Here is a 12608-nt window from a genome sequence, read left to right as displayed (position 1 = left end):
TCAGCAGAATCCTTGCACTACTAGAGAGCAGTGAAATCAAGTTCAAGATAGGTTCACCCAACAGAAACGGAGCTGGTGAGTTAGAATTTCATTCAACAAAAAGTATCGTGCTGATCCAGCGTGCTTTCAAGCGGAAATGTTAATGTGAATACACCTACAAACAAGTCAATTTTGAAGTGATACAACAATTTTGTTGAGGAGAGAATAATCTGTGACCAGAGAAAGGGACAGTCTCAGTGACAGCCTTCCAAACAGATGGATTAGTCCTGCTAGTGCAAATGACGGATGTTCCTTAAATGGCTCCCGCGATCACCGGACGTCACTATTGGAACCTTTTTTTCATTTGGAGTAATGTTAAAGACCAAGAATAGTGTCTCCACTATCCCAAACTATAATTGATCTGCAGGAACGCATCACTGGATCTCCCAACTCGATCACGCTAGAATGGCTAGATATGATTCGGAGAGTGTGGTCCGAACTTGATTATCGTATCGATGTTTGATGGGTAACACGTGAAGAGGTGAGGGAGCACGTAGTGTGTCTGAAATGAACTGATGCTACATAGAACTTGATGAATTTATGAAAATGTGTCCATAAAAGTAGAAGAAAATAAATTTTGCCTTTATAGTCACTTCAAATTAAAGTGTGTTTTTGTGGGCAGAGAGAAAGTTGAGAAAACGACTCATAAAAAACTTCGTGTGAAGTATTTTACTGTATGGATCAGAAACACGGACAATATGCAAAAATGACGAGGAACGACTGGAAGATTTCGAAATATGGGTATGGAGAAGAATGGAGCGAATTAGTTGGGTCGAGCGGAAAACGAATGACAGGGTGTTAAAAATGGTAGGAGAGGAAAGAACAATTTTGGATATTATTAAGAAGAGAAAGAGAAAATAGTTGGGAAATTGGATAAGAAGGAACTGTATCATGAGGGAGGCGCTAGAGGGTATGGTGACAGGAAAAAGAGTGAGCGGGCGAAGGAGACTACAATTAATAGACGACACCAAAACAGAAAAATCGTACGTGGAGACGAAGAGTTTAACGGAAGACCGTGGAGCATGGAAGCTTCTCAGTTGCAGCAAATCACCTGCCAATAATGGCAGAATACTTGTGATCATGATGATCGGTGGGCAGTGCTTACACTCAGCGAAGAAGCTTCCCACTGGAAGTTTATGGTGCAGCTAATTTCAACAAGAATGTAATTTTGAAATGTCAATGGAGATTATTGTTAAACTTCACAGATCGCCATTATAATTTACATGTCACAAAATACAATAAAGAAAGAATAAAAAACAGAATTTTCTTACCCTCGTCACCCAGTCCATTCCAATAATAGCGAGTATAAGAATGCCAATCAACGTAGCAATGCCAACCACTCGGATGTCATTGGTAGCACCATCAATAATCGTCAATCCGAACGTCCAAAGCAAATCACGCAATGATTCACAAAAACCAACAATGTACATAGACACAGCCACAGAATTAGCCAGGGTGAACATCAACCCAATGGCGCCTCCAAACTCAGGTCCCAAAGAACGGGATATCATGTAATATATTCCACCTTGAATCAGAGCAAAAGTATTATTAGAGATTGCATCTAAAATATGAATCATATTATATTCACTGTACAATTTCCGTATGTTATACAGGCAATAAGCTACTGATAACTAAAAGCTAAAGGTGATACTCTAAAGAGAACTTTGCTTACAACAATGACATAACCAATTTTAAATATGCTTGATAGTTTTTCATAGATTTAATACTCTGAGAAGAGGATGATCAACTTAAAGTACATTATTATCTATATACTGTTACATAAAAGAGTACAAGTGACACTCCAATGACCAGGGCACACTTGTATGCCTAGAAACGTGAGAGTTGGACAGAAAACTCGTTTTATCACGAAAGCAAGGGATAAGAAAGGTTTGTCTGAAATACGTATCCTACGGGGAGACGTAATTTCAAAGATTCTATGCCGCATATAGTTTCATTTCTCACATGTATCTAATTAAAAAGCCATTGTCTTTTACAAGTACTAAACAGATATTTTCTGTTCTAAATTTAACTGTTAACTTTGTATTCGAACTGTTAGGCTCATTACTATGTAAGCCATTAAACTTATTTTGTTTGGATTTTCTTTGGACTAGCTTTACTAGAGAATTCTTCACTCATAAGGAATGGTTCATTTTATTTACCACTTATACAGTATATTGCATATACAATTACTCAAATCTGTCATTTTAACAGTACACTAGCTGAAATTGCACAATCTACACAGCGCATCATTCACATATGAGCACGAATCTCCTTGTCATTCCTCACAACATCTGTACATGTCCCTTTACAGACACAATGAAAGAAGTCTTGATAAAAATCGGCAAGGAGTATCATAAAAGGTGAGAATTTTTCGATTATTTTTTCAATAACCTGCACCGTTTGTAAAATTTGAGCCTACTTCCGGTTGGAGTTTCTAATTCACGTATGATCAGTGTTTTCTTTCTTCTTGCATGCAGTATGTAATAAGCAGAATACATTACGCACACAATTAATTGTAATATCAGTGATATATGGTGCTCATTGGACAAAACACTCCAAACAATAAAGATTCATCTTAGAGTGAAGAAATGGTTATCCTTCGTTTTTCATTATCATTTGGCTATGAAACAAACGCCGGAGATATACTAACCCCGTATACAAATGTGTGGTGTTGGGATGTATAAATCATAAGATATGATGCTTTCCTTTTTAAAATTTCAATACTTCCAGTCTACTCCTAAAAAACATAATAAAGAAATAACGATCAATTTTTAAAATATTCAATTAGAACTGAACAATCTACACAAAATTTGCAATCGATCAGTGAAAACGGCATCTTTCTAGAGCTTATGGTTTCCGAGATATTGTCAAAAGAACTGCCACATATACACTTTTCTTGACCACAAACACATGAACCTAGCATTTTAATATATACATTATAAAGGAAGATTTACAACAAGCAGAATGTTTGCTTAACTGGAAACTTTTGACAATTATCTAAGGTATTTACACGCATAGAGTTCGCCTAATATTTAAAAAAATAAACGACTTAAAAGAAACACACTAATAATCTTTGGTCTATGTACTTTTAAGTTGATCACCCTGCATAAAATAATATACTAAAAAATATATCAATTTGTGCACAAAGTTACTAATAATACATTCTAAATTTTCTTTCCAAAATTAATATACAAATACTTAAGAATAAAGAACTAAAAAAAAAAACTCGATAATAAATCAAACATACTTAAGAACTAGCCAGAAATGCAAGACAGCTACGAATCTAATTCCTAACACGTAACTGCTCGGTGAATGAATATTCATATGACGCTGTAATTTATGTATTAGATGTTTGTCCATTTGCCACATGTAATGAGTCCTTTTGTTTGAGTTACTGTAACCTAATTACTCATATATTTATCAAAACCATTGTTTATTCGAAGCAACTCATTTCACCTCACACGTAAGGCTCCGGAGTGGACAAATAAAATTGGTCTGGAGCCTGTTTTATCCAGCCAGCCGTCAAATTCAGATGACGGAAAAATCAACATTCTGCGGTTGGTGCGAAGGCAAAAGTTGTTTGCCTCATATATGGACAACGCTCCTCTCTTGTAGTTGATAGCTTCTTGTTCAGCATCAAACAGGGTGTATACATAAACCCATACAGGGCAATCTAGTTTTCTGAAATACAGATATATTATTGTTTACCATGTAGGAAAGAATCGCCTGTTATCCTATTAAGGGAGCTGAATACTTGAGTATACTTTAGAGTAGGGATGCAAATAACCACTCGCCCGGAGCGAGTGGTTCATCGGTACGGGCGAATATTTAACATCATACCGAAAATAAGTAAATGATTTCTATTGTGCGATGTGGGCTAGTAGCTTTTTTTCTTGGGCTACTAAAATTTTGTTGCTTATTTGCATCCCTGCTTTAGAGGCTGGTAAAAACATAGAACCTCACAACTACAGGCCACAAACTAAAGCCACTACTTTTTGAACTTTTTTTCCCCTTTTAGTTCGAGTTTCATATACCAAGCGCCCCTAAATTATGTACCTGGGTACAGAAGTCATTTTAGACGTTATTCTAGAATACAGGTTTTAATCTGACTTGACCCAACGCCTCGCAATCTCCCTTTGTAAATCCTGAAAAATCCATTCTTTCCTTGTTGGTTTTGCACCATATATTCCTCTCCTGTGTGTGATCTCAGGTTCGATTTCACGTACAAATAAAGTGAATAAATAAATAAATGTTCATCTATTTTAGCCTATATAGTACATTTTTTCAGTAGCATATGTCCAGTGTTCGAAGTGGGAAAAAAGCAGAGGCGGTATGTTTTATTATGATTTTGACTCAACATACCTGTTATTTAAATATTGTCTTGATCACTGAAAAAACAGAGACGGTATGGCATACCACCGCATACCGCCTCACTTCGACCACTGTATATGTCTAAAGATTCAAAACGTCTACAATATACACGTGCAGGAATCAATTCCCTGTGAGACAACGCATTGATTAGCTAATCACTCTAGAGTTCAAAGTCCCATATAGTATCGATGATGTATAAGGTATTTGGACGCACAGCTGAACGGGAACCTAAACCATATGTAGACATGGTTTTACTGGGAATCAAACTCAAATCTCTTTCACTAAACGGAAAGAACACTAACCATTAACCACAAGGAAGCTAAGAAGAACTGGATACCGTGTTTTAAAATGTTAAGTCACTCTTAAATTAACTTAAGTACATTGCAGCAGGCATTTTACTAACACACTGTATTTATATGTCTAACGCAACATCCACCTAAGTTAAAAACCTGTTCACTTTTGTCAGAAGAAATACACGAATCGTCAAACTTTGAATTTGAAATTCTAATGAAAATCGCCATGTCTTTAAAATACATAGTACAATTGATTCCAAATTTATCTACACTCAAATACAATAGATATTTAAAGTTTGGTCTATATGATTAATTTTCATAAAAAAAAAAGTACCATAGAATATACAGTATCTACTACAACTATTTGAAAGCGCATACTATTATTTTTCTTGTTATAGAAAACTAAGGAAAGCAAACTCTATTAACTATAACATAATTCAACTAAACATTGGAATACCTACGAATATATCTTCTAATTATATTAAAAATAGATACTACTACAAATCCTAGATTTTAGCCACTCAAACAATAAACAAAATAACACAATGCACATCTGTAATCAATTTGACATTTTCACTGAGATCGCACCTATTTTCTTTTTTCTCAATTTTTAATGAGAAAAGATCTATAATTTAGGAAATCATCATTTGTAACTCAATTGGTAAGTCGTCAACTGACATGAATCAAATGAACTATTTCATTTTTATGTTGTACATTATATTAAGGGCCTCTACGTTCTATGTTCCTTTTATTATTTTATCAAAATACTGTGCAATATTAATGATATTTCAGTAACTTTACAGCAATCTTGGAATATAATGTAAAGAAAATTTAGCAGCGTAACATTTTAGTATTTCAAATGCTATAATCTAAAATTATAATAACCAATACTTTCGAAAAGTTTCTGATTGTTGAACAACCTTTGGCCACTTTGGGGGTTAAGGACCAGATGCAATATTTCAAATGCAAGGTAGTTATGTTGAATGAACACTGCAATGGATATATTAAAAGGCATACAATGCGCTATTTTATGTTTTTCATTGAAATTTATGTGGATTTAATAAACACCTTATTCTTATAAATATACATACAGCATCTATTGTGATATCTGCCGAATTTAAGAAAATAATTATTTTTGGTAGGTGAAAGTACCTAAAAAAATCCTATCTTTTCAAATAAAGAAAAATAATTCCGTACAAGGCAAGCAGTTACATATATCAGCCCACTATTTTGTAATTTTTATCGCATTATGTGGAATAGATGACTTGTTATTACATATTTAAATGGCTTCCCTGTAAGGAATTATTTTTATTTATTTATTTCTGAAAAAGTGAAATTTTTGAGACACGATTCTTCGTCAGGTCATTGACTATATATGTATATACCAATTGGAAATGACTGACCTATTATATTTAAATAGATGAACGTAGATAATTTTTAAGGCGAACTGGCAATTTTCGTTCACAGTGCGTACGGAAATTGCCATTTCGCCTTAAAATTATCCACACTCATTTACATTGAAAATCACAGATCAGTCATTTCCAGTTGATTGTGAGACATCACAGCTTGCTGATCTTATTCCCAGTAAATTACGTGGAAAGAGCAAAAATCACATCGAAATCTGGTTTTGATAACACAGTGGTGACAGACAAACAGCGGTGGTGTAGTCGATGCTTTTGCAGATACGCTATTCGTATACTACCAATACATGTTTATTCTGTTTCTCTCTCTCTCGTTCCTTCCCTTTCTTGCTCTATCTATTTCTCTCTACAGTTTCCCCGATCGTAAAATTGTGATAACTAAGTCAGACTGATACGTCGGTTAATTGGAAATGACTGCAATATATTTCGACGTATCACTAAAGCGTGACGCCCTCAACAATCAAAACATTTGTATACGAGGAACTACTTTAGTTTATGCGATGATGATGTACTAAAAATTTACGCTGCAAATTGTACATAATATTATCTAATTTTTGTAACATATTGAAGAAACCTTAAAACACAATGTAAAATTCCAGAAGTATTCTCATAGATGTCCATACAGAGAAGAATGGAACTCAACACGTCATCTCCCTCCAGCGTTTGATTGTCATACTCCTATATTCCATATTGCATATTTATGGCTGAGAATTTCACCGAATTTTGGCTGTTGACTGCTTCTCTGAATTTTCACAGATAGTGAACACAAGTACTCACTCATACATTCATTAAGAAATAAAGTACAATACTGGAAGAAATACATTGAAACAAAGGCTAATTTATGTATTATGACTCCTCGAGAACTTTAAAATTAAGATTTTCTGCTTTCATATAAGTTTCATACCCACTTTTAACACTGGCGCATATTACATGCAGATCTAGCTAAACGTGGAAACCAAACGCCTGTATACCAATCGGGAATCAAATCGGAGTCCCCTGTTTCAAAAGCAATAATGAACTATTTACCCAGGACGGAGGACTAACATTAATAAGTTTTTAGTTAAAGTGGAAAATTAATTTTAAAAACGCAGTAAAATTTACTGAAGCTTTTTTGTTAAGTTGTTTCAATTTAACGTGGCGAAGAATCTTCTGTATCACCGAATTCAAAGTGATTACATCTGTGCAACAGTGTATGTAAGTCTTGTTCGAAATGCAATGTAGCAATTAATAACAATATCGCATTAAAAAAAAAAAGAACTAGTTATAAAGAATAATTACACTTCTAACCTACAAATATTGAACAGAAACTAAAATCTAAAGTGAATACCAGCTACCAAAACCAAACAAAATCCAAAATCAATCAACAATAAAACAAGCAAAAATATCAAATTGATGCAAATTGACTGAAGTAAAATTCAACATACTATCAAACTTCTAATGTTATAGTCTGTTTTCTAAGCGTACAACAAAACCTTGAGTATTCATATTTGTTCTTGAGTTTTCCATCATGAAGTGAGAAAATATCCACTTGGTGCAACCACGCCATCTGCTAGCGACCAACTGAACTATGTCCAGCTTAACAACGAACACGTGGTCTGTCCCTAACAGACGCATCAGGAGCTTTCTAGACCTAGTGGCCGTCACGTCTTGTTTCCACGTGACTGCTCAGTTGGCCTCACGACGTTGGGTGGACGCCAAAAATTGGGGAAGCACCGGCTGCGAATCGAACACGGGACAACGCGGACGTGAGTCCAACACTTTAACCACTAAACTACGGTGAAGGGGAATACTGGAATAAATGAAGGGGAAATCCGCTTTGGGAACAAGCTGGATGTATGCTATAGCCAAAGAAGATTTTCTCCTCATAATTCTCACACTGCCCACAGATATGGACACGACGCGTGAAGAACATTTTTTTACACAACGATTGTGGTAACCATAATATAACTCCTGATATCAATATATTTACGGAATAGGTTACATTTTGTTACTAGTTAACATGGAACATTGAAAAGTTTTACAACTAATCTGAATATTTCTATTGTTTTATGCATTATAAACATATGGTGAATTAATATTTTACTTGTAGTTACAAATGGCTACTTTATTGGTGAAAGCAAAGAAAAGGTGACTCGAGCGGGAATCGAAACCCGAGACCCTTTGCACGTGCGTCATAGATGCTCCTCACTCTGCCACGCCGTCACTTGATAACTTTACGCATCGTATCATATATGCGGTGAGTCGGAAACTTTAAGAACGCTATTTCTCCTCTATTTCTGGCTACTGCGCTCTCCCAGTTTGTACTATTAACACTTTAAATATGCACTACTACCTTGCGAAAGATGGCCCTGAAGTTCATTTACTAAAGTGTGCTTTCTTCTTGTTAGACTCAAAAAAGTGGTTTGGAGTGCACGAAAGACTAGAAAATCCACGGCCACGCCAAATCTGGATTCTTATTCTGCTGTAAGCAAAGACTAGATTCTTACGGTCGTATTCAGAGTCGTTCTGACGCGTGATTAGCACCATACTAAAGAGTGAGACTAACATATGCCTCATTCAGTAGTCAGGCCCTTAGTATGACACTAATCACACACGAAAATGACTGAATACGGCCCTTAACTTTGTCCAGTCGAACATGGTGAAAAACTAAAGAAACAAATACTTGTAGGTTTGTTGTTGTTTCGGAAGACCATCGACACTAAATGACATAAAATCTCTCAGCCATTCTCTATGTGCTCATGCTGTTTCATGCGAACAAGCGCAATTCAACGTTTGTTTGTTTGTTTCTTCTCGTCAAAATAATAATAATAATAATAATAATAATAATAATAATAATAATTACTAGAAAATATTATGCTACATTCCCACTACTTACCTCCTTTTATCTGCCCATTAGTACTCACTGCAGACATTGAAAGTGCTGTGAGAACGGTCACAATATTTGCTAAAATTATTACTAGAAGGCCCTGAGCTGAAATAATACCACAAGAACAATCAGGATGATGACAAGTCTACTAGTCTGCCTGTTGGAAAATAATAATTGATGGCAATTGTCAATAACAGAACATTCGGGGTTGGTTTAAATATTTCGTACACATACACACAAGCCCCTTGTCCAAGCATTCATTAGTAGCAACAGACGGAAGTCACATTTTAAAGAACATTCAAATGTAGGCAATGGTTCCCAAAATTTGAAACTGAATCTTAGAAATATCTATAAATTAATATTAAAACTTTTATCACTTACCCTGCAATTTTTTTTCCGACGAGTGATGGCTCTAATCACGCTGAAAATTTTTAATATATATACACACTAGGATTTGGAATATTTGTAGTGTAGCAACTAAAATAAAACAACGCTGTGTGAATTGCTAATGCTTCCTAACATTCGCCGAAACTCTAGAGAACGTTGAGAGCAAATTAGTAGGGACCAGCATTGGCTCTACCATATGTGCAACACGTGCATTTGCACGGAGTGGCAAGTTTCGAGGGGCTGCAAAATCTGTCATAACTATATTATTTAAAATAAATATTTCTTGTTAGAAACAGACTTCATGATGATGGTGGTTAAATTTACTAAGCGGACCTTCTATTTGAATACTACATTCATAAATCATGTTTAGGTCGTATTAGTTTAAGTTTACATGGTCAAACAAATCCCGGCATGAATTGCTTGATTGTTGTCAAATACAAGAACTCAATTCTCGAACAGTAGCGAGCACCTGTTCCATTTAGTTAGCTATCAAAATTATGATATGAAAACTAGTCTTGACTTTGTCACAAACAAGTTCCTCATCATTGAAGGTGGAAACAAGTTTTTTTAAAAAATAATAACTGATGTAGAAGGAAAATCAAGGAATAAAGATAAAAGAGCTAGTTGCACTGGAATTGCAAACTGATATATTGAAATTGAAGCTCGATATTGAATTCTATAAAAAGGATTACAACCTTTCCTCTGCAGGTGTGTTTGCTTTAGCTTTTACTAACATAATAGATTATTATTTAAAGAAAAAACAGACACAAAGACATTTGAATGTGTGCTTTTTCCTTCCGCTTCACTGTTCATGCTGGAGTAGCATACTTAAAATCGTGGCTTTTCAGATTTGTTCTTTCTGGAGAAAAGGGGGTGGCAAATTGCCTAGGGCCGGCACTAGTAGGGACTATGACAATGTTATCAACTACACGAAAAATTGATTCTGCAAATTTTCATTGGAAAATAGAAGACAGTCTCATGTTTGGAAATCATTGCCTACATACACATAAACCATAACCATAGAGTAATAGTAATAATCAGAGAACATCACAATCATGCAATATATAATATATTTCCTTCACATGGTGAAGAGGGGACATGCCTAGTCCTTGGGAAAGCAAAGCGAAGGAGACAATTTATCCCACCTACGCAGGGAGATCCTTGTACACTTGCAAAGGAACTCTTGTTGCATAGCAGAGGGAACTTACCTCCTTTGATCATCCCGTTTGTGCTTACAGCAGACATAGATAAAGTAGTAACAAGTGTTACAATATTGGCTAAACAGATGACGGCTACACCTTCGCCTGGAAAATATTAACTTTCAGCTGGCACTTTATGTTCAATGAAAAGTCAAAGAGAAACCCTGTGTAGCGACTCTTACTGACACACACACCACAAGAAAAGATATACAAATAATGGGTTAGTTAGGAATACACTAAATCAGCTGTATGTTCTGTAGATGTACATTTTGAACTTTAAATAACCATATTACATTTTTCCGTATAACGATCCTCGAGTTGTACTGTGAATAAGATTAGCCACAATTGCTTTAATATACATCATTAATGTATAATACATTTTTATTATGTAATCTACATTTGTTCTCCGAAACCAGAACTAATCAAGTTAAACTAGTGCCTTTTTTTGGTGGTACGCAGTATCAACACCTCAGTGTGCGGAATATTTCTTCCAGGAAGGGGGGTAAATTATTGTGTGTATTATTATTATTATTATTATTATTATCTTCACATTGCAAATATATAGATGCTTCTAGCTGAAACTAGATCCTTATCCATTCGAGTGAATATTGTGACACTGACGGCATACAAGGATGCTTTCCAAGAAATTGCAGACCTAAATATCTGGTGATTTTTCCACTCCTTTGAGACATTTTAGCTTGCTCCTGACAAAAAGAATATGTTTTCCACATGAATGAGTAACTATTTCACGAAATAAAAGCGTGTGATGCTAACGACTACCAAAGGTTGACAAGCGAGATGTTTTATAATATGTTTTAATTCAAATAAAAGTGTTGTTTTAATTTGGCTACACAAAACAAAAGTTTTTTTTTTTTTTTTTGTTTGTTTGTTTCTACGGCCATGGCTATTCGAAAACTTTCAAGAGGGAAGGAAAATTGTTATCTTTGTCAAGGACGAAAATGTTCTTTGGAGGGATACATTTTTGTTAGGAGGAAATCCCTGGAAATCCTGGAAACTCCTGTCAATTTGCACATTGTGACACCTTGAAGTTTAAGTTACGATTTCTCTAGTTACTTTTATATTTCTATAAATGCCTCCATTAAAAATATCGAAAACGAAATGAGGAAGGAATGTATGTCGGAGGACATTATGGAAGTTGCTGTACTAACTTATTCATAGTACCGGCATTTTTTAAAAGCATTGGATTAAACCTAACCTAAACTGTAAATAACGGTATTCTCGCATTCAGGACAGTTGTTTCTGTTGGTATGTTAATACCATATACAGTAAGAAATGTTTAATTAGCTAACTAAAAGCATTGTTTTTTTGAACAGTGAAAAAGATATGCAACGCTATTTTCCATAAGTAGAAGCTTTGCTTTGTATATACTTAAATACAAACAAACTATTTGCTGAGCAAAACAATATATTCACGTAATAAAGTACATACGTGTTACAGTTTCGCCAACTAACACGTATGTACTGTATTATGTGAATATATTGTTTTGCTCAGCAAATTGTATTTAAGAAAAATCGTACGTGGAGACGAAGAGGTTAACTGAAGACCATGGAGCATAGAAGCATCTCAGTTGCAGCAAGTGACCTGCCAATAAAGGCAGAATGATTATGAGTATCATACGATCCAGGATCTCTTATTCCCAGGTATCACGGTAAAATGATGATTTACTTTTTTTTCTTTCTTTCTTTCTTTCTTTCTTGTGTGATGTCCTTGTACTCATTATGTTGAAAGTTCTTATCTTAATAAAGGGCCTAGTGGAGGTACAGAATTCTTCATGTTCATCTAACTTCGTGAAACCATAACGAAACTGTTTTGAATTAATGTTGGTTTAAAGGGGCAAGTTTCGCCGATAGATGTCACTACAGTCTTCGTATGTCTCTCATGTATTTTTTACCTTTCACGAAAATTCACGATTTCTGTTACAAATTTCAAGCTACAGACTTCAAATTTTTAGAGAAGCAACTTCATAACCTATCGAAGGCAACAATCCGTGCCGATTTTTTATTTAGAATTT

The 12608-nt window shown here is 35.0% G+C and overlaps 1 protein-coding gene across 5 annotated transcripts in view; it reads right to left on the bottom strand.

Moving 5' to 3' along the window:
* Window positions 1-12608, bottom strand: part of LOC145666337 (bumetanide-sensitive sodium-(potassium)-chloride cotransporter-like) — a 373540-nt gene that overhangs the window by 85923 nt on the left and 275009 nt on the right. For 2 of the 5 annotated variants that reach the window (XM_081733454.1, XM_081733456.1), the window contains exons 4-5: window positions 9000-9095; window positions 1311-1564 (exon numbers count right to left, since the gene is read on the bottom strand). In XM_081733454.1, coding sequence (XP_081589580.1) covers window positions 1311-1564; window positions 9000-9095 — 350 coding nt within the window. Of the gene's footprint in view, window positions 1-1310; window positions 1565-8999; window positions 9148-10585; window positions 10682-12608 lie in introns of all 5 variants that reach the window. The other 3 variants (XM_081733455.1, XM_081733458.1, XM_081733457.1) reach the window with 3 other exon arrangements.

Source organism: Thermobia domestica, chromosome 12 (assembly GCF_964235325.1).
Source record: "Thermobia domestica chromosome 12, izTheDome1.hap1.1, whole genome shotgun sequence".
In the NCBI taxonomy this organism is placed as follows: Eukaryota; Metazoa; Arthropoda; class Insecta; order Zygentoma; family Lepismatidae; genus Thermobia; species Thermobia domestica.
The sequence above is the reverse complement of the archived record's forward strand: the minus strand, read 5'-3'. Positions and strand labels throughout refer to the sequence as shown.